This window comes from Sminthopsis crassicaudata, chromosome 2, assembly GCF_048593235.1.
Source record: "Sminthopsis crassicaudata isolate SCR6 chromosome 2, ASM4859323v1, whole genome shotgun sequence".
NCBI lineage: Eukaryota > Metazoa > Chordata > Mammalia > Dasyuromorphia > Dasyuridae > Sminthopsis > Sminthopsis crassicaudata.
The window spans coordinates 630682811-630705647 of NC_133618.1; the positions used below are offsets into that span (position 1 = coordinate 630682811).

Here is a 22837-nt window from a genome sequence, read left to right on the forward strand (position 1 = left end):
ACAAAAAAAAAAATTTAAAAAAATGCCTGAAGCTTAGAACAGTGCTTTCTCTCACTCAGGTGAGCAGAAGCCAAGAATTATAGATGGAAAAATGAGTAAACATCAAAAACCTGATCATAAAAAGCCACTATGGAGATAGGGCAGACAACTCGAAAGACAGCTCAACTTAAAAGACAACACTATGGAAAGTTACAAGCAAAGCATCAAAAAAAGTACAAATTTGATACAAGCCAAAAATATAATTTTTAGAAGAGCTAACGAAAGGAAAATGGTAGACGAAAAAATGGAGAAAGAACTGACGATGATACAAAAAAAATTATTAAAAGAGAATTAAACAGCTTTGTTAAAAAAAAAAAAGCATATTTAGTACCTTAAAAAACAGAATTGGTCAAATGGTAAAAGAGACACAGAAAATAATTGAAGAAAAGAACTATTTAAAAAGCTGAATTGGCAAGTTGGCCAAATTCCTTAAAAATCAGACCTGGACAAAGTGGAAGCTAGTGACTCCATGAGACATTAATAAAATAAAGTCAAAAGCCTGAAATAATATAAATTGTGAGTTATCTCATTGGAAAAACTGGCATGGAAAATAAATTGAAAAGAGATAGTTAAAATTATTGAACTATTTAAAAGCCATGTTTAAAAAAGGAGCTTTGATACTACAGTATGGACCTGTATCCCAAATAGATCATAAAAAAGGGAAAAGGACTCACATGTCATCCTTTTTGTAGAAAGAAAGAACTGGAAAGTGAGAGGATGCCCATCTGTTAGAGGATGAGTGAACAAGTTATAGTATAGGAATGTTATGGAATATTATTGTTCTATAAGAAATGGTCAGCAGGAGGATTTCAGAGAGGCCTGGAGAGACTGACGTGAACTGATACTAAATAAAGTGAGCAGAACCAGGAGATTGTTGTGCACGGCAATAAGATTACACAATGCTCAATTCTGGCAGACAAGGCTCTTTTCAACATTGAGCTGATTCTGGCCAGTTCCAATGGACTTGTGATGGAGAGAGTCACCTGCCCCTAGAGAGAGGCCTGTGGAGACTGAATGTGCATCACAACGTACATTTCCATTTTTTGTTATTTTCTTTCTCATTTTTTTCCTTTTTGATCCAATTTCTCTTATGTAGCAAGATAATTGTGGAACTAGGTATAGAAGAATTGTGCATGTTAAACCATTATTGGATTATTTACCATCTGGGTAAGAGGGTAGGGTGAAGAGAGGGAGGAAAACGCTTGGAACAAAATTTTTGAAAGGGCGAATTTTAAAAATTAAGCATATATTTTGAAAATAGTTTTTTAAAGAGGCTAATATATTTCAAAAAATTATTAAGGAAACATCTCCAATATCTTAGATCCAGAGGGCAAATTAAGATATTGAAAGAATTCATCAATCACCTCCTAAAAGAGATCCCATAACAACAACTTCTAGGAATATCATAAATTCCAGAGCTTCCAGGTCAAGGAGAAAATATTTTAAGCAGCTTGGAAAAAAGTCATTTAAATGTCATGAAGCCACAGTCAAGCAACTTTCATGTTAAAGAAGCTGACGGCTTGGGTGTAAAAATCTATTTTATCCAACTAGGAAGTATGAGTGGGAAAGAGTAAGATAAAGAGGGTGGGGAGGGAAGATGATAAGACAGATTCAGAAAGGCGGTGGTCAGAAGTGAATTCGTGTATCATTTTGCTTGACTGTCCTATTACTAAAAAGTAACTTACTACAAATGCTTAGCTCTCGGCTAAAAAAAAAAAAAATCTCATGACATGAAATGTGCCCCATTTTGGTTCCGTGATTCCGGTAATACGCATTTCCTCTCCCCTCACACGCCACCTGTATTCCACCGGGTCTTTTCATTTGGAGTCCACAGCCTTTCAAACTTCCCCAAAGAAGATCTATCCCGGCCAGTAAAACTCAGTGCGGATTGCGGACACTTCATGCTAACCAGTCGGTTTTGTTAGTTGCAGTAGCCGTGAAAGTTCACCCCCTAGTGGTCAATCTTGTGGTGGCGTCACTAGATAAACTAAATAATCAGAAGTTCAATTTAGGTGTTTTTGCTGTTCTGGGGGAGGGGAGGAAAGTCAAAACCGACGGGCAGAGGAAGCTCATAAGCTAATAACAGGGACAACAAATAATTCCATTTTAGGCTTCAGTGAGAGGCAGTGTCCGTAACTTGGTCATGTGCCACGGCAGGTGTTAGGAAAGGTGGAGCGTGTTCAAAAGCTAATCCAGGAACAAATAGCCAAATTCCCGAGCTCCCAGGTCAAGGAGAGAATACTTCAAGCAGCCAGAAACAAACCCATTCGGATGGCATGAAGCCACAGGGAAAGGAGCTGAGGGCTTGGAATACGATATGCAGGAAAGCCACAGAGCTAGGGTTAGGTAACCGAGGAGCGGTAACCATGCCCGCGGGGGTGTTAGGAAAGGTAGAGCATGGTCCAAGGGAGGGACTAGAACCGTGGGGAAGCAGAGGCTTCTCTAGGAAGACTTAAGGAATCCCATGGGGAGAAGGAAGCTGTCCAAGGTATCACTCCCGGCCGCCTCCAATGCGGTCTCCGCATTCCCACTCTCCGAATCAGCTTTCCCATGGATACAGTTCTAACCCTCTAGATCCTTCTCCTCCTCGGCTCAGTTCGGCGGGACGACTTCCCATCCCGCGTGGCCCAACGCCGGGTCCGTGCAGGAGGTTCTGTCTACACCTGTTTCCCCATTCTCCCGGTTGCTGAAATGACGAATCGGTTCCAGGTGCACATTCCCATCCACGCGGGGCACTTCCCACCCGGAAGGGGCAGGCGTCCTTCCAGTTTTGTTTTTCCGCCCCCCCCCCCCAGAACAGCACGCACAAAGCAGGCTTGTGGTAAATGTCTCAGATTTGGGGGAGGGTCTCTCCCCTATTTCACCAGAATTGAGCTCAGCTAATGTGAGCAGGGAGCAAGAGCCGATGGGCGGGGTTTCTTATCTGGTTCTCGGACCCCTGCCCAGTCATCCTTTCTGTCTGGAACTAGAGACGCCCCCTTTCTTCGAGCCGACCCCTCCCCCCCTCAGGTCCTGGCTCCCACTGCCTCCAGGCCGAAATGACGACCCTCCCAGGGATATGAAGGCCTTTCCTAAGTTAGCAACGCCGCGCAGTGGGCTGCGCCTCCTAAGCCCGAGCTTTAGCCTGCACGGGGCCAAGTCCGCACTGCACCCCCTCCCATCTTCTCTCAGTGCCCCTCCCCCGGGCCAGCCAGTACCCACGGGGGTCAGCGAGTCCTCCCGCCCCTGCTTAGGGTTTTCTCGAGGACAGCCACAGTTTGGGGTTTGTCTGTTTTCCCAGCATTTAGCTCGGGGCCTGGCGCACAGAAGGCGCTTAATTAAGTGGCGGCCTTCGGCCTCCGAAGGGAGCTTGGGGGATGAGTAGGAGTCCCGTTACCGCTCCGCCCCTCAAGGCCGCCATTTCACCAGCTGAAAAGAGGCAGGGCCCCAGGTGGCAACGCCCTTAGCGGCCCCTGAGGGGATGGCAACTAGCCCGCCCCTACGGGGCACTGCCTTCGGCGCCGCCGGGGAGGGACGAGGGACTTCGCTACGGGTCGCTCCCGGAGCCACGCTTCCTCGAAAGAGCGCATGCGTGCTCGATCCCAGCCTCTTAGATCGCTCGCGAGATTACAGCCGCGGCACTTCTCGCGAGCTTTCCCCTCCTCCTTCGCTCGCCCGCTCGCTTCTCTTTCTTTGTTCCCACGTCTGGAGGGTCTCGCGGGAGCCTAGCGCGGGGGGGAGCGCGAGGGGGCCGTGGCCGTGGCTGTAGCCGTGGCGGCAGCTCTCGCGGTGTTTGCGCGGCCCTCCCCCTGCCCTCCGGGATCCCCCCTCCCCCCAGCTCCGCTCGCTTCCCCTCCCCGCAGGGAGAATATGGTCGCCGGCGATGGACACCCCCAGTGCAGGTCAGTCCGCGCCGGCCCCGGCCCCGGCCCCGCGTCCTTCGGCGGGCCCTGCCCGGCGCGGGCCCCGCCTCGAGCCGCCCCCGGGCCCCGGCCTCGGGCCGCGCTCCCCTCTGCGAGCCGGGCTGGGGCCGGAGTCATGTCCGTCTCCGGGCCCCGGGGCCTCGCAGGCCGCGCTGGGCCCGACTCTTCCTGCCCGGGCCGAGGACCCTCAGGGAGGTAACCCGGGCCTTGCCTTCGGGCGGCGCATAGGTCACCGAGCAAGCTCCGGTCTTCCTCCGCTCCTCCCCCTCCAAGCACTTAGACAGCACCGGGGGTTTGCCCGGACCTGCCTGCCCGGGGGAGGGGGGGAGTGCCCAGAGAGGAGCGACCTTCCTTCACCCCGCAGCCCGTGTTTGGGCCCTTCTTTATCTTGGGCCTCGGGGCACCAGGGGCATCTCGCCATCCTTAGCCCATTGAACAGATGGGGAAACTGAGACTGGGAGCAGCGCCCTCCTCCCCATTCCTCTGACTTCCTTGTTGCTCCCTGTGGAGGGTGAGCTTCCCTGGGCCCCTTGTCCCTGCACACAGTAGTCGATTAATAAATGCAGGTTCTGAATCGCCACCATGACAGCTCCCTCTGTCTCTTTTTCCAGCCACCAAAAAAGCGCCCCTTCATTTCGGGCCTTAGCCACACACACTAATTAAGCACCGACTGCTGCGGAGCGGGGTACCAGGAACAGCCCGCCCCGTCTGCGGCCTGCCCCCAGCATTCCTTAAGCCCTTGCGGCTTCCCCCCAAGGGCCCTCACCTACGAAGGCGGGGTCGTGCATGTAGTAGGCGCCTAATGTTGGTGGATCTGAACCTCTGCCCCCTTCAGTGGCTCCGGTGAGCCTCAGCCCTGGGCGGAGTGACCCAGCGGTGGGGGGTGGGGGTCCGGAGAGCCGAGCTCTGGCCTGGGGGATCGGGCTGGTCGGGGAGCATCCTCCGCACCGGTCTGGAGAAAGCTGCGGGTCCTGGGGCAGCTGGTGCGTCCTAGGAGGTGAGGTGGGCCAGGAGCACCGCCTGAGCGTGGGACCCCCGTGGTGGATGGGGGCTTGGGAGGACGGCTCTGTCCCGGGGAGTCCGGTACTGCCCTGGGGGCCACCCTGCGCTGGGTCTGTGGAAGGCTAAGGGGCCCGGGTGGGACCCCCACGGGCTGTCTGCCTGAGCTCTGGGGGGCCGCCCTGCGCTGGTCTGCAGGGGCCTGGGTGGGCCCCCCACGGGGCTGTCTGCCTGAGCTCGGGGGGCCGCCCTGGGGCCTGGGTGGGACCCCCACGGGGCTGTCTGCCTGAGCTCTGGGGGCCACCCTGGGGCCTGGGTGGGGACCCCCACGGGGCTGTCTGCCTGAGCTCTGGGGGCCGCCCTGGGGCCTGGGTGGGACCCCCACGGGGCTGTCTGCCTGAGCTCTGGGGGCCGCCCTGGGGCCTGGGTGGGGACCCCCACGGGGCTGTCTGCCTGAGCTCTGGGGGCCGCCCTGCGCTGGGCTGCAGGGGCCTGGGTACAGAACCCCCGAGCGGTGATGGTAGGTCAGGGGTCCCAGAGCCCCGGCCTGAGCTCTGGGGGAGGGGGCGTTGGCCTGTGCTGCCCCACTCCCCCGCTGGCCTGGGGGGCGGGGCCCAGACCTGTACCTGTACGGAGTTGCTGACTTTTCCTCTCCCCCAGGAAGCGCCTTTGAGGACTTTCTCGAAGCCCTGCCCGAGCGCCCCGCCGGCCGGTTCTTCAACCTCCCCAAGCTCGGAGGCACCCAGTATGGTAATGTCTCCGGGGCCGGGGGGCGCCACGGGTCTCTTGCTTGATGTTCGGGTGCCACTTTTGAAGTCTGAATGGGCCCGTGGGATGTTGTGTTATTAGAGGAATGTTTTCGGTTTTTTCAGGGACAAGTATTTTAACACTTTGTCCTTTGGTGCTTTCTGTGTGAAGGTGACACTAGTGGCTCCTCATGACTCCCCCTCCCCCCCATTTCTGGGTCTTTCAAAGCCTGGTTCAGATGCCGCCTCCTCCTGAAAGCCTTCCTGCCCTCCTCTCCCCTGGAGCCAGTGTTCATGTTCCCAGGGCCTAATGTAATCCTTTGTACACAGCAGGCACTTAATAAATGGCTGCTAATTGAAGACTGCCTTCTCTTTCCCCAGTGGGTCATGGCTTTGGGATGATGTCGCCTCTCCTTTCCTCAATCCCCCTGGCACCAGTGGGCCACACTCGCAGGGCACCTGGGGGGGGTGACAGGTATCATCTGTGGCCACAGAACTCCGGGAGGCTAAGTGGGTCACCGGAGCCCGGTAGTTTCCTAGGCAGGGGACAGAAGTCCTAGAGGGGGAGGATTTCCATGCCCGGGCTGGTGTGGAGCCGGAGGAGACAGTGGCCGGCGGCCTGATTTCTGGTGCGTTGGCAGGTGGCCACCGAGGGATGCCCCTCCCCTTTGTTCTTGTGATTAACTAAATTAACAGAATTGTTTGTGTGATCTGTGGAGGTTATATTGGGTTTAAATCCCCGACTCTGATTGATTCACTTATGCGGCATCATCCTGGCAGAGGGACTCTGGCGCTTTATGAGAGGATTTAAATATTGAGGCATTTTGTGAGATCTCCCATTTGGAGAGAAGATCAAAGGGAGGGTTCAGCGCGGGGTCTCGCACAAGGCTGTCCTGGGCCGTGGTTTCCTCCGCCGCAAATTGAAGGAGTTGTTCTACGGTCCTTTCAGCTCCACATCTGTGACCTTTGCTCAGTCTGTCATTTTAACAGGATCCATTGTAAAGTGTTGCACCCAACAAACAGGATCTCACCTCGCATCTTAATAGCACCGATTTGTGTATGATGTTCATCGTCATCATCTGTAGTGAAGGGACACGAGCGCATTTCACACAAAAAGTCTGTAGCAGTCACATCATCTGAAGTTTTTTGTTTTTTCTGCTTTGCTGTGAACAATTTAATTTGTGCCAGAAAGTGGAAGAAGGGTTTTCTTTCAAAATATTCTAATTGACTGGAAACACAAAAGACTTTTGATTCCCCTGTACATGAGCAGCTGAACAAAGTATGAAAGCTGGGTTTTTGTTTGTTTGTTTTTTAACCAAAATTGTCTAACCTAACAGGTATTTTAAAACTGCCCATGTATCGAATTAAACGAGGATCATTTGAGTCATTTGGTTCTTCTCTATGTTAAAAGCTTCAGTCTCTTGCAGTTTTGTGAAGATGTGCCCATTGACGGGCTGTCTTTGCACATTCCTGAGATTATTCGGTGTCATTGAAAACCAACAGACATGGCAACATACTCAGTAACTATCTATTCAATCAGTAAGAGTGTTCAAATCCCCCCAAAAGGCGCCTAGACATGTTTAAAAAATGTGAGAAATGGTGGCTTAGTTTACCTGCCCAAAATCACAATGAAAAAGATGGACTCTCACAAAATACTGCTTTTGTCCTTCTGTGGATAGCTTAGTTTTTCTTAATGACAAGGGAATGTTCAGTTTAATATAGCATGGAATGGGGAGTCTGTGTCTAGAAGTTAATGTCAGAAGAACAAGGTATCAACAAAACTTATAAAATGTAAATGTAGAAATTTTTTTTTTTTACAAATAAAGTAAATATTTTTTAGTAAGTAATGATTAAAATGCAGACTTTTACCTAACTGGAATTGTAGTTTCTGTAATAGAGTTTATATTAGATTAAGACAAAAAGATTATTTAGACGCCTTTAAGGAGGAGAAAATTTCCAAATACAAAGCTAAGCTGTAAGGAAGACTTTATTAGATCTTGCTATGTAATAGCATGAAGAAACGGAGAGATGAATGAGGGGAACAGTATTTGGCAGGGAAATTAGATAAGTGCGAAGAAAGAATAGGGCAGCCAGGAGGAAGCTGGGGAGAGGAACACCTTGGTTAGAAGTGAGGACTAGTAAGACTAGGAATCAGATTGATTATTTAAAAAACAAAACAAAACAAACAAACAAAAAAACTGTAAGCTGAAAGCCATCATATAAAAGTGAATTATTGCTTTTTTTTTTTTTCTAAATTAGAAAATCCATGTAAAGTTAAATTGGAAAAAATTGTACACCGCTGACTTTAAAAATCATAAATGAATGGTATTTGTGTTCTATATTTATTTTGTTAAAACGTTTTTCATTGCATTTTAATTTGGTTTGAACTTGGGAATTTTGCAGCTGAGAGTCTGGCGCCTCAGCACACTATTTCGGAACCCCCTTTCAGAAGAGGATACAGAACTGGTAAAATGACTTACTTGCCTGAGATGGAACATTATCATTAGGCAGAATTGTGCTTAGATTTGAGCCCCCTTTTCATCCATCAGCCATGATGATGTGTGTCATGTGTCTGTATCACGGTTTGAAATGTTATGTGGAAAAGGATGAAAGCCTGTGGCATTGGGGGAGAGGCTGGACTTTGAGTCAAGGAGAGATCTGGGTGCAAATCTTACTTTCCAGTACTTGCAAGCTGGAAGCATTTATATTAGACACTTCTTAAGTTTTTTGAGCCAGTTTTCATATAAAATGAGATAATATTACCTTTAACATCTACTTCCCAGTGATAAGTAGATAGTCTAGGGCTTTAAGATACTAAATAGATACCAGTTATTCTTGTGGTAATAGATTAAGTATGGTAGGGAAGTGATAAGATCTTTGACTGTCCTTGCCTGGTTTTTTTTTTTGTTTGTTTGTTTGGTTTGGTTTTTTGGGTTTTTTTAGTGCTGTCTTGAGGGGAGTAAAGAAAGGAAGGGCAGCCTAGGAGTAGAATGACATCATTTGTCATCAGTGCTCTCTAGATAGCCATCCTTCCCTGAAAATCAAACATGTTAAAGTTGGTTGAGAACCTGGCCGCATCTTCCTATGTATATTGGCCTTGATTAGTCTTGAGTCTTTGACTTGACAGTCAGCTGGGAGTTGGAACCAGATATTGAAGGTGGAATGAGGAAGGAAGGGAATTTAAGAAAGGGCTAAAAGAATACCTCTCAGGTTGATGGAAGACAGAAAATGGGGGGAAAAAATGACATGGAAGAAAAATGGGAGAGCAGAGGGAAAAAATGTTTAAAGGTAGTATTTTACAATATTCATTGCAATCAGACCTTTAGCATTCACTGTATTAAGAAATGAAATAAGGTTGTAGCATTAGTCCATTTAGTAAGCTTTAGTATTAAACTCCCTCATTAGCATATTGTAATTAGTTCTTTCTCAATGAAAATATCTCAACTTAAAAGCATTGTATCTCTCCGTATGCTTCAAAAACCTGAAGAAAAGAGCTATGCTGTTTTATATATTCCCTTTTTTGTTTTTTGTTTAAATATAATAATTTATTCTTCCTCTTTTAACCTCCTCTGTGCTCAAAATCTACTCTTAGGATTTTTCTTCCTAGAGCACTGAGTGTCTGGCTTCCATCAGGGTCTCCCTAAATCCTTATTAAAATTTATACACAGATTGAGATTTAAGGGAAAATAGCAGACTCTATTATAAAAATAAATCAAATTTGAAGGGTTTTTTTTTTTTTTCTGAGACTGGGGTTAAGTGACTTGCCCAGGGTCACACAGCTAGGAAGTGTTAAGTGTCTGAGACCAGATTTGAACTTGGGTCCTCCTGACTTAAGGGCTGGTGCTCTACCCACTGTGCCACCTAGCTGCCCCAAATTTGAGCTAATTTTTGAAAATAGTGAAACTTCTTATAGAAGCATTTCTTGGATTGCTAGTGACTAAGGTGTTCTACCTAAGTGATTTGTTCAGCTAATTGAAGCTTACCTTTAGAAAATTTTTAAAAATTTGATCAATTTGGGAGTGTTGATCTTTAAAAAATTTTTTTTTAACTTATACTATTCCTTGACAAAATGCTGAATGTAAAAATTGATTTTTTTTTTTAAAGAACTGTTCTATGCCATTTTTAAGAACATGTATTATACACCATTAATTGTATTCTTTAGTAATAAGGTTCTCTGTTTTTGGGTCTCTACATTCATTTTCACTTTGTTTCATTAAGCTTCCTTTTACACTCTAGCATCAACACTTTTTGAATTGTTACTTTTAATCAGTTGTGGGTTGAGAAACCAGATAACCAAGCTTTTTAAAAACTATCAGTTAAATTTAGTTAATGAGGTTGCAAGAGAAAAGCTTAATAAAAAAGGATTAAATTTAAAAGCTTTAGAACCCAAGCTTTTGTGGCAGCTGAATTTGGGTGTCCTTTTTGGAGAGACCACAAAGAGTTTTCTTTAGTAAGACAGTCACCCTGTGGGTGATAATATTTTCCAGGGTTTCTTACTTTAAAACAAAACAAAACAGAAACACAGCGAAGATAGTCTCTCTTTAGTTAATTAAGTGATTTTCTCTAACCCCAGATGCTCTGCCTTACTCCATACGGGTACTGCTGGAAGCTGCTGTTCGAAATTGTGATGGCTTCGTAGTAAAAAAGGAAGATGTTGTGAATATTTTAGATTGGAAAAATAAACAAAACAATGTTGAAGTGCCCTTTCTCCCTGCCCGGGTTCTCCTTCAAGATTTTACGTAAGTGTTTGTATACTCTTGACTAATATATATTATAAAAATGTATTCTGTTTAGGATCATTGATGTACCTTTTTTCCTTTCTTTCTCTTGGCCTGTAAACAATAAAATTGCATTTTCTGAACTGAAACATTTCTTTAAAATCAGATTTATTCCTCTTACATTTTGGCATAAATACTCTATACTGCCAGTGTTGAGAATGGAAATATGAAAACATTGCAAATTCATTAACAGTGTTAGGATGTGTAGATTTGTTAACTGTGAGATGATCTGCAGCAAAAACAAAAACGAAATAAAACAAAACTTTGACTTACAGACTCCATAGAATAGCTCCGTCGTCTGAGGCAAGAGGAGTCACTTGGTAGCCCAGCTCTTTCCTTTATAGTTTAGAAGTTTGAGGTTCCTGAGGGGAGACACCCCCCCACAACTCCCACTCCAGAAGATAACATCTGTTTTAATGCATCAGCAGCTTTCTTCTATATTGGTTATGGTTATAATATATATGGTTATAATAATAACCATATTATATTATGGTTGTTGTTGTAATCATTATCATTTTTATTGAGAGGCAACTAGGGTTAAGGAATTTGCCCCGATTTTACTAGCTATTAAGTGTTAAATGTCTGAAGCTGAATTTGAACTCAGGTCCTCCTGACTCCAGGACCAGTGCTCTCTCCCCTGCATCACCTGCCCCCTCTCCTATATAATTTTAGAGGGAATAGAACATTTTAATGTTGGGAGTTCTGAAATAATTTTGAAATTTGGGATGAGAGGTATCATAATATCACAATCATTGACTGAACAACTCTGGAGGCATCAGGTACTGAAGTACTGAAAGATAGGAATGCGATGAGTGCCAGCCTTCGGTGTGTGAGAGATTTGACTTGTATTCTAACATGTGAAAAACTACACTTTACAGAATAGAATCCTAACTGGAAGGGAAATCTATTTCCAGCCTGTGGTTAGATGGATGAGATGGAAGATAGGTAATTTGTTTAAGGTTACATTATGAAAACTGCAGTTCAAACCCAGGTCTTCTCATTCCAAATCTTGTGTGCTCAATACTATGCCATGGAATCAAGCAAAAAAAAATCTCTTTGTATAACCAGTGAGTCTTTGATTCAAAATGAATGCCCAATAAAAAGATACTTTAAAGCTGAAAATGTAAGAACAGACACATTTTAAAGATTTTTATTCATGCATAAAAGGATATTTTGCTTGATAATTTGTAATATCTTATTGTTTTATTTTCTTCCTTATTTTAACTATAGTTGAACACGTGATCTTTTTTTTTTTTTATAGGGGGATACCAGCAATGGTGGATTTTGCTGCTATGAGAGAAGCAGTGAAGACTCTTGGGGGAGATCCTAAGAATGTCCATCCTGCCTGCCCTACAGATCTCACTGTTGACCATTCGTTGCAAATTGACTTCAGTAAATGGTATTTGTCTGGAGCTGTAATCATTAAAACAATATTGCAAATAACTAGTTATCCACTTTCTGAGAGATAAACTGTGATATTGTAACCTTGTGAAAGGTTTTATTATATGTTGTTTTGAAAGAAAAGGAGTAAAGTTGGTAGGCTGGTGAATTTTTGTTCTGGTAAAGATTTTGTTAGTGTTTATCCTGTATTTCAAGTTTGAACATTGCTATTGACTTACATAAGAATATATATATTAAGTTTTTAAGGAAACTACCTTGTCAAAGTAAACTCAAAAATTCATTTGTAATTTCCTTTTTCTTCCAAAATTATTGTTATGGGTCATGTATGTGTGTGTGTGTGTATATATATATATAGCTGGAGGCGATGGATGAAGGGTTGTCTATTCGGTTTATCTTTGATGTCCTGAACAACAGATTCATATAACCATGAGAGAGATTATTATCCTACAATCTAGATTAAAGCAAGGGCTAAGGAACTGGCTTTAAAATTGGTATTATTTAATAAGAAAAAGGCCAGTCCTAGAATTTAAAAAATGCTTCATTATTTAAACATAATATAACTTAAATCATGATTTCATTTGGGTGATTATTTAGAAATGTAATTCCATTTTATATATCAAATTCCTGTTTGTTTTTTGTAGTCAGGATGTTGCTTGTTTTATGTCACGTATTTTTATTTTATCTTTATTTCCCTTCAGAAAAGCTCCTGAATCCATTTTGAAGTCTTGTCTTAAACTGCATGTCTTATTTTGTCAAGCTAAACTTATTCCACTTTTATAACGATCTCTCCTTATAGAATTCTTTTTCTCTTTGGAATAACAGTGCAATACAGAATGCTCCAAATCCTGGAGGTGGTGAGCTGCAGAAAACAACAGGCAAACTTTCTCCACTTAAAGTCCAGCCTCGAAAAGTCTCTTGCAGAGGTCAAACTACTTGCCGAGGGCCATGTGATGGTGGAGAACTGGGCCGCAACTCAGGAAAATTTTCTGCGCAGATTGAGAACACGCCTATCCTGTGTCCTTTTCATTTACAACCAGTGCCTGAGTATGAACCAATTTTCATTGGCATTTACTAGTGCTATATTTTTTTTTTCCCAGTTGAAATTATATCTTCTTTTTTTCCCCCAAAGCAAAACACAATTAACATTAAGGTTACTAGTCTGTATTAGTGATAGTATTAAATGATCTTGCATATTTGAAATGACCTTTCAATAACATTTTTATTTTTCTTGGTGATCACAGTTTAAAGAGTCAAGGAAACAGATTGTTATCAAAGTAGTCAAATTTGTTACCAATGTTAACTACCCAAAAGCTCCAAGGAAACTGTATTCTGTTGATTTTTACTGAAGCAAACTGTTTCACTCCCCTTCCCTAGCGCATATTCAAGGAAAGATAGTTGAAGAACTTGGAAACTATATGTAAATCTTAGTGAAAAATTAACTTCCCCTAAACAGTGGGGTTCAAAAGCTAGTCTTGGAGGATGCTATCACATGGAGTTAGAGAACTTCAGGGTATTTGTCAACTGGTGGTGTTAGATTGGACTAGAGGTCCAGGCAACCAGGAAGTGGTCTCCATTCTCAGAGCTAGGAAGCATTCGGTTCTTTGTTTTTCCAGTTTTTAAGCAAACCATATGAGTGAATTTGGGCTGCCATAGTATTGGAGAGCTAGATAATCCATTTGGAGCGACTATGCTTTGGTGGGAAGAAAACCAACTGGCTGATCCTGAGCCCTCCACTTGCCCCCTCAGAGATGTAGTTCTCCTATTTTTACATGAGATTAACTCCAAGGGCCCACCAGCTCCAGAATTTTTTAATAATTTCAAAGTGCTCACTGAAATGGCTTATTGCCCTCTAGAAAGGAAGTGAGCATGAGCTCAATTTGGAAGAAACACTTGGTGTAAATTCAGTTTGTGAATTAGAGTAAATATAAGAATTGTTATTTACTGCAGAAAATAGATGTCCCTTTTTTGTGGGCAATCACTGGGAGCTAGTGGGCTGCTGCAACAGGCTCGGCTTTAATTGTGGAAGCTTGCTTCCATCAAGGACATCAACAGAGGGCTGGTTTTAGAAAACATTTTCTTCAGAACCACTGTTAGATGAGAAAACTAAGTGATAACAAAGTTATCAAGTTGACCAGAGTCCCTAGGAGTAGGTGCTAGGGCTAGAATTAGAAACCAGCTTCAGGACTGGGACACCATTGTCGAAATCCTCCTTGGGCTTAGCTTTCCAGACTTTTGATTATAAGTATTTTGGTTTGTGTTTTCATGGGAAATAATTTTTAGGGTGCTAAAAATTGCATCATTCAAATCCCATAAATCCTTCCAAGGAGAGGTTATTGTTTTGATTAATAGAAGTGTTAGAAGCACTGTTAGACTTATATTCTTTCCGGGTAGTTTTACTCTTTGTTGTCTTCAAGTTTGTCATTTTTCAAAGCAAGTCTTGGGCATGGATCCCTGGTTAATTCTGATGTTATCCTAACTAAAGCATGAAAATGCTCTTTAAGACAAGAAAATAATTGTACTAAAAATGATGAAAATAAAGTAGTATTCCTTTTAGTGATTAGTATAGCTATTATCTTGCTTAAGAGTCTGAATTTCTTTCCTTTGAAGATTTTTTTTTTAATTTGAAGATAAAACACTTAAAAACAATTCCAAGAGGATTCAACCAACCTAAGCATTTCCCTCTAGCTTGATTTCCCGTAGCATCTTGATTTGTTAACATTTCTTCCTAGTTTGCATATGACAAAAGAGGCCTCTTTCCCAGAATTCCACATAACCTCAAGTCTTTTAGCATTAATTTAATTTTGTAGCACCCAGTTTTTTGCTACTCAGTCATCCTGACTGATAGGTGGCAGTCAACTTTGAAATTTAACTTGTCTTCCTATACAGAAGCTAATCTAAAAGGAATGATATATTAGCACAAGAATGTATTTTTTCTTTTTCTTTTTTTTTTTTTTTTTTTTTGCTAATACTCTAAATTCATTCTCTTCAAATATGGCAAAATATGAAATCTTTTTCTAGTAATGAGAAGAGAATTGTTTGCTATTTTTAATTACTAGGCTTTTCTACTTAAATGATAGAACTCAAAAAGAGTTACAGTTCCATGAAAGCAGGGATAGTATCTTACATATATCTTTATGAATATAAGAAGAGTCAGCCACAACAATTTATTTTTACAATTTCACTTTGGAATAAAAATTTTCTAACTATCTCTATTTTCTTTATCTTGGGGGGAAGGGGAATTACCATATCAATTGATGTAGCCTGAATACTCCAAGATTTCAGCCCTTTTTATGTTAATGAATTTGTATGATAGAGACATTTGATAGAATCAAACAAATAGTAAGAAAATTATATGAACTTACCACATATAGTCACTTTTGCCTATTTTAAAGAAAAAAATTTTCATTCACACATTTATTACAGAGTAAGTCACTGTAAATTTGAGTGTCTGGAAATATTATCTATTCCCTACAAGTCTCTTCAGTAGTCTTAGAGAAACTGCTCCAGAAATACTGAAAACTTGTGTGGGTTCAAGTGATTATTGGTCGATGGCATTGTTTAGAGAAGTCAGGTTGGGAAAAAATTGTTTAAAACTGATACTGCCTTGAGGATTATATAGTTTATCATTAAGGATCTAGTCACCAATTAATTATTTGCTGGCAACTAAAAATACATTTTTTTCCTAATCTCACCTTGATTGAAAAAAACTTCAAATAATAACCATTAAATAAAATATTTACAATCATGATAGTAGTGGGGAAGAAAACCATTTCTAACAATTTCTTTGTTAGGACTCAAGAAGTTAGCACTTTTATATAACATGCTATTTGGACCTTTTAAAATACAGGCATTTCCTGCCTGAAGTCATTATATTGGTTCTGTGAAAATGCTAAATGCATCTGACTCTATCATTAATTGGAGACCCAGGGATTCACACACTACCTGGGGCTAAGTATTATTCCAGCTAGATTTTATGGCAGGATTTAGTTCTAATGTGTTTATTGGTGTTACTATGAAATGATTATTTGAAGTATATTTGTAAATTCCTGTGGCATAAAAGCTGATAGAGGAGCAGCTGGAGAAACTATTTTGGATGAGTCCATTTCTTCACTCCTGTTCAAGTGGTTGGAAATGTAATGACACTTAATAGGTATTAAATAAGTGTTTGTTTGTTTATTGATTGGTTGATTTCTTTCTAAGCAAAGCCCACCAAAGATTCTTGCATGCTTTTATATTGGCTTCATTTAAAACACCAAACAGATAAAAGCGGATTTACTAAAATTTCTCCCAGTGTTATGTTTTGAGGGCCTAGCAAGAACATGAGCAAATAACAATAATAGTTAATTGCCAAAGGATTTAACATTTGCTAGCTCATTTGATATTGCAGGGCAACAAAATCCCCCTTGTCTGGCTTAAGGAGGATGTTTCTTTGTGGTTGGAAAATAAAATCATCTGATTCTGAGAAGTCCAGTAAAGTGTATGGGTTTCTGGATTGTGTATGACAATGTGTAATTAGTAAATTTAATATTAACTGTTTTCTCTTTTAGGCCTGAAACAGTGTTAAAAAACCAAGAGGTAGAATTTGGCCGAAATCGAGAGAGGCTACAATTTTTCAAGGTATATAAATTGTTGGAGGAATTAAAACTCCTATATGGAGACTTGTAAAATAATAAAAGATTTCAAACAGCAGGAATATTAAAAATGTTTGCTTTTTCTAGTGGTCTGTTGGAAGTTATTTTTTTTTTCTTTAAAATTTATTTTGTAAAGTTAACATTTTCATATTTTGTTGTCTTGCATAGACCTTAGAGCATTAATTCCAGTATTTTAAATGCTCATTTATGCATGATTATGAAACAATCACAAATTGCTATAAATAGGAACTAACTTTCCTTTTTGTGTTTGTAAACAATATAGTGGAGTTCAAAAGTTTTTAAGAATGTGACTCTAATCCCCCCTGGAACTGGAATGGCTCATCAAGTGAATTTGGAGTATTTGTCAAGAGTGGTGTTTGAAGGAGAGAAGTTATTCTTCCCAGACAGCGTGGTGGGAACAGATTCCCATATCACCATGGTGAACGGCTTGGGCATCCTGGGCTGGGGTAAGTGACGACCACGGCCTATTTCTCGCAGTTAGCTTTGGGCCTGCCCTTACTTCTTATAGAGTCATTATGTTAAGGGGAAAAACAGCCCCGTGATCCCTGCCCCAGGCAGATGGGGAGGACCCCATGACACCTCCTGACTCCGAGCCCCTTGACCCCTGCCTCCATGGCGTTCAAGGACTCCGCCATTCTCTTTCATCTTGCTTGGGAGGGGCTATGCCGCAGCTTCCTATCTTCCGAAAAATCCTGTCAGATTTCGAAGCCTTAATGGACTGCCTGAAGGGAAGCCGCAATGGGGCTGGACCTTGGCCCCCACCTGCCCAGCGCCCCCTACAGAAAGTGTCATCTCTGAAGACCCTGTGTGTGTGAGGTGATTCAGAGACAGCTTAGCCTGGAGGGGTCCTGAGCCTCAGGCTGACAAAGGCCCTTTTGTCTCTTGGCAGGAGTCGGTGGCATCGAGACCGAGGCGGTCATGTTGGGTCTTCCAGTCTCTCTGACACTGCCAGAGGTGGTTGGCTGTGAATTGATTGGGTCATCAGGTCCTTTGGCCACATCCATAGATGTGGTTCTTGGTATTACAAAGGTAAGTGAAAGTCCTATTTCAGTAGATGACCTTAATAACCTTGTTTTTAGGAGAATCTTGTCAGATGCTTTTTTCCAATGGAGGTAACTTGGTTCTTGAAAGACGAGCCAGTGGTATGTGAACCGACCTGTCCTACTGACCTGGACAGGCATGTTAAGGGACTGAGGAACGGCTTCTTCACTGGGATGGTCACAAAGGGATGAATTTTTTAGCCAAAGCAACTCTGGGAACCACAGTTTGAGTAGGAGGATCCCTGCTAGTATATGTCAGCTCAGGGCCATGAGAAAGTTATTAGCTTACTCTTAATGCTTTATTAGTTATAAATGCTTTTATAGATAAAAGGCTTAATTAGGTTGTTAATACCTAATTTAATAATGTGCCCTTTCCTTTTATTTAGACAGGGAATGGTGGGTAGAACTGGCTTTAGGTCAAAGTCTCCTTTGTCATGTGTGGCTGTGTGATCCTGGTGGTAATTTGACCTCTCTGAGACCAGTACAGAGCAGAACCAATCCATCATGGCTCACAGGGAGCCTCATCCATGTCAGAGGCTTTGGGACCCTCTCCTTTTATACACCAGAAAGCTTGTAACTGGTCCGAGTTCTCCCAAGGAGACAGGGCAGTACTGGTCCCCTGCACTCGGACCGGGCCCCACAGCTCACAGCCCGCCTCAGATACTCTTTTTGGGGTTTTTGTATATGTGGGTGTGTTTCACATTGGGCATTTGCCTCTCCTTATAAATTCAAAATTGATAAATGAACAGGACGAGGTTGCTTCCTTCTAGCTTTCAATTGTCATTACCTTTTTAACTGAACCTTTGGGAACTTTTGAAAGTTCCCAAAGTACTGGTTTGGCAATGCTGCCTGCTCTTATCCTTTGGCAACTATCCCTGGGAATGCCTTCAGGGTAATTTCTCTACAGTCTTGCCCTGGTCCTTAATTAGCTGAGAGGTTGACAAGTTAGAGAAACGTTTGATAAAGCTCCAGGTCTCAAAAGATAATAGAGACCAAACTGAGGCTTGTGAGGCCATTTCTCCTAGAAAAGGAGGGATCCACTCATTAGGTTTTAGAGAAAGTCTAAGGTATTATTCCTCACCCTTCCCTCCCTCTCTCTTTATCCAACTCTAAAAGGAATTGTTTGTTTTTTGCAACATTTTTTTTTATTTGGTTCTGATAGTTCAGTTACATCATTGGGATGAGTGCCGGAGTGATTGCTTTGCTTGTCTCCATTGACTTCTGTAACTCGGGAAGTAATTGGATCTTTAAGATTTGAATTGCTACGTTAGAAGATGTTTTTGTGCTCATGGTCTTATAACCCGTACTGGCTAAAATGCTCTTAGATTGTTGGTTACCCACCTCAGGTCCCTGTTTCCTGGTACTGGGAGCCTGAAGTAATGCCTCTGTGGATGCTGGCTGGTTTGGGGCAAGTACCATGGCCAAGGCAGTAACCGATCCTTGTCTTCCTCCATGCAGCACCTCAGACAAGCCGGAGTGGCTGGAAAGTTTGTCGAGTTCTTTGGGAATGGAGTTGCTCAGCTGTCTGTGACTGACCGAACCACGATAGCAAATATGTGTCCGGAATATGGTGCTATTCTGAGCTTTTTCCCTGTTGATAATGTGACTTTAATGCACTTAGAACACACAGGTAAGAGGGCTTGCAGGTGAGCTCACAGTGGTGCTTGAAGGACACTGTCTGGGACGAGTACTGGGGGCCGGGGGTGGGGGTGGGGAGTTTAAGGGCCAGCTGCGTCCCCATGCCCAGGGGAGCCAGATCTCAAGCAGCGGGCTCTTCTCAGCACTCTGGAGGGAGAGCACGAGCCCGCCAGGTGTCATAGAAGCTGCTGCCAGGGTCTCATACCTCTGCTTCTCTCTGCTACCCCTCTTCCCCTTATGAGCACATTTATTAAATGCCTATGCAACCAAGACACTAGATGGGACACCCCACTCTGGGGACATAAGGCTCTGGCCCGGCCCGGGAACACTTCAATCTGAAGGACCATGGAAAAAGGCTGGAGGAAGTCCAGGATCCTGCCTGTGAGAACCTCTGGTCAATCAGGGACCTCTCTCTAAGGCTCCACCCGCCCTCGCTGCCCAATGGATGTCTCACACTAGGCACATCCCCCACACCTCCCTCCTCCTGGTTCCTCTGTCCTTGGCTGCTCCCTCAGGCCCAGAGCCTCCATGAGTTCATCTTAGGCATCTCAGCCCCTCCCCCTCCAGGTGACCCTGGAGCCCCAGACTGGGCTCCTTGCTTCAGCCTCCAGGGCCCTTGGGACCTATGGCTCTGGCCACCTCTATCTCCTAGTGCTGAGTGCAGGGCCTGGTACACACAGTAGGTACTTAATAAATGCTCACCAAAGAACTGGCTTTTCTCCTCACATCCCAGTGACCAACCCCCTTTCCTTCCTCTGTTCTGAGGTATTTAGTCTTCCATTGTGCGATTCCCCCGAATCCAGCCCCTCCTCAGAGGCCTAGGAGCCCTTCTTTTTGCCAGGTTTAAGGCTTTTGCCCTCACTCACCCACTTGTGCCTCTCCTACCATTCATCATAGCCACCTTTGCCCTCTCTCTGCTTCCATCCTTGCAATGGCACTGCTGACTGGGGAGACTGATGTCCGCTGGCTGCCCCATGGCCAAGTTTCAGCTGCACTGCTCAGTGGAGGGTGCTCCTCCCCGTTGGCATTCTTTCTGGCCTCTGCTCAGCATTGGAGACCGCGATCTGATCTTCTTCCTGGCTGCCACAGCTGTGGCCTCCATGGCGAGGCACTCTGGGCCTGCCTGTCATAGCGGCCACCTTTGGTCCCTGTGCCCATCCTGCCTGCTCGCTCATCGAGTTCCCATGGAGGCTCCCACCCTCCTGGATAGTTGGCAGTTACCGAGCCACCCCTAGCTCAGGCCGTTGTAGAGCTTTTTTTAGCTGCTTTTTCTTCCCACTTAGACCATTAAAATATCATCCGCAGATCAGTGTCATATTGGGTAGGGCCTTAGGCCTGTGGTCACGAAGACCTCCGATAGAATCTGACTTTAAACATCCACTTTGTGACCCTACCTATGTCATTTAACCTCTTTTGTCTCAGTTTCTTCAGCTATAAAATGGGAATAACAACTACCTTGCAAGGTTATTGTGCAAATCAAATGAGATAATAATTGTTTAAAAAAAAAAAAAAGCAAACAAAAAACAAAAGCCACTTAGTCCAGTGCTTGGCACATAGTAGGTGCTTAATTAATGCCTGTTATCCCCCCTTTTCAGTAGGCTTCCTTGCTTCTAACCTTATCTACACAGGTTTAAGATCAGTCATCTTCCAAAGGTACTAGTCTGCCCTTGTCACTCTCCAGCTCCCCACAGACTCCTCAGCCGGATTGTCCAGAATCAAATTCAGACCTTTCTCTTCTTCTCTTCATCAGTTCTGTCTTCAGCTGAGCTTTTCATCAAAATTGATGGTGGTCACCATCTTTCTCCTTGTTTTCACACAGCCCACTTACCATGTGTGAATGGGAATCCCTCTGCTTCTCACCTTCCTTCTCTTGAGTCAGCACCTGGATGCCACCTCCCTGTAACCTCCAGGGGCCATCTCTTCTTGTCCCTCCCCCTGTATTGTGTTGTCCTGGGAACAGGTCAACTTCTAGGGGGCTGGCCTCTGACCCCCTGCATGGTGCTCAGCGCTCAGCACATGCTGAATCCTTGTTAATTAAGGGTGATTGATCTGAAGCTCATAGGAGCCAACAGCATCCCTCGGGTAGAGAATCCCAGGAAGCGAGCTCATTGCAGACCCATCAAGGACTGATTGTCCTGCAAATAAAGTACTGCCCTCTTTCCTGTTTTAGTATTATGTTTCTGAACTGGCAAGATAATGGAAAGAATACTGATGTTTTTGATGACATGTGTGGGGAATTTTTGTGAAGTACACAATTTTTATCCAGTGTCAGGACTCTGTCAAGAAATGAGTTGTAGAAAATTCAGTGTTGTGGTTTCATTTTAGTTATAAGTTATCTCCTTCTCAGCCTAAAACAATTGTTCCTTTTTTTTTCCTATCAGGTTTTGACAAAGACAAGCTTGCGTCCATGGAAACATACCTTAAAGCTGTGAAGTTGTTTAGAAGTGACCAGGATTCTCCAGTGGAGCCCGAGTATTCCCAGGTACACCCAAACAATTGGTGGTTTATGTTTGATGTCCCCAGTGCTAAACCCAAAACTGAGACCAAGACAGTACTTAGGGAATTTGGTGCTTGTTGCTGAGGGCCTCCTACTTCACATTGCCCTGCTGTGTTTTGTAGCTTGGCATATCAGTTTTTTGCATTTGATTAAAAAGTTTGATTATAAGTGATTTCTTTTAGAGAGTTAGTTCTTTTTATGTGTTATGTAGTAGAGAGAAATATATGTTGACTTTTCTTGTCTTAAAAACCACCATTTATTAGGAGAAAAGTTACTTGTTTGAGATATGAAAGGTTTTTGACAGCATCCAACTTTAATTTTCCTAAATCAAAACTAGTGCAGGTATAGATTTAATTAAACCACGTCAACTGTGCCATAATTTGGCCATAGTTTTCCTTACATTGGAATATTGAGCGCATCCGGGGGCCTCTAGAGGGTCACATCACCCCTTTGCTTCCCTTCTTTCCCACCACAAGATCATAAGTATCTGAAGAACTATAAGAGAATTAAACAATCGGGTTATCTGTTCTCTTCTGTCTTAAAGCTTCCAAAATTCTCATTTCTCCTACTCTACTAATAAGTTATATACAGTCCAAATTAAGAAATAAATAAATCAGTTCCTGCAGAACTTCCAGGACTTAAATAAATGGTTGTTTTTCATGTGAGAGAAGGGTAAAACAGCTTTGTGATCAAGAAGAAGCATGAGCGGAATGGTATAGTTAAGTATCCCCATACCAACAGAATGTTGACTAATGGCTCCACATTAATTGGAAGCGTGTATCCTAATAGAATTCTACAGACCACTATCCAAACTTGTCCACTTTTTCTCAACAACTAATAAAAGACCTGGAAGGATATGTTTACCATATGTATAGTTAAATAAAGCTGAGGTTATTGATTATCAGAGTTCAAAAAGGTCTTGATAAGCTAACACTAACATGATAGAAATTTAAGTCACGCATATTATTCATTTGTTGTAAAAAATCAATTATGTGAGTACGAGATAGGGTAACTTGGATTGATGGCAATTACTGTAGAAAAAGGTCCCAGGATTTTCTTGACTTCAAGCTATATGTTAGCTATTAGTGAGTGCCGAAAGAAGCTGATGCATTTGGAAAACATCAAATTATCTTCTCTGCATGAGT

General features: G+C 43.3%; 1 protein-coding gene across 1 annotated transcript in view; it reads left to right on the plus strand.

Moving 5' to 3' along the window:
- Positions 1-3724: 3724 nt before the first annotated feature.
- The window catches only part of IREB2 (iron responsive element binding protein 2), a 34825-nt gene continuing 15712 nt past the window's right edge, over positions 3725-22837 (plus strand). The window contains exons 1-10 of the mRNA XM_074296467.1: positions 3725-3920; positions 5601-5690; positions 10260-10425; positions 11726-11863; positions 12688-12909; positions 16413-16482; positions 16780-16963; positions 17407-17546; positions 19016-19187; positions 21577-21677. Coding sequence (XP_074152568.1) covers positions 3902-3920; positions 5601-5690; positions 10260-10425; positions 11726-11863; positions 12688-12909; positions 16413-16482; positions 16780-16963; positions 17407-17546; positions 19016-19187; positions 21577-21677 — 1302 coding nt within the window. The 5' untranslated portion in view covers positions 3725-3901. The remainder of the gene's footprint in view (positions 3921-5600; positions 5691-10259; positions 10426-11725; positions 11864-12687; positions 12910-16412; positions 16483-16779; positions 16964-17406; positions 17547-19015; positions 19188-21576; positions 21678-22837) is intronic.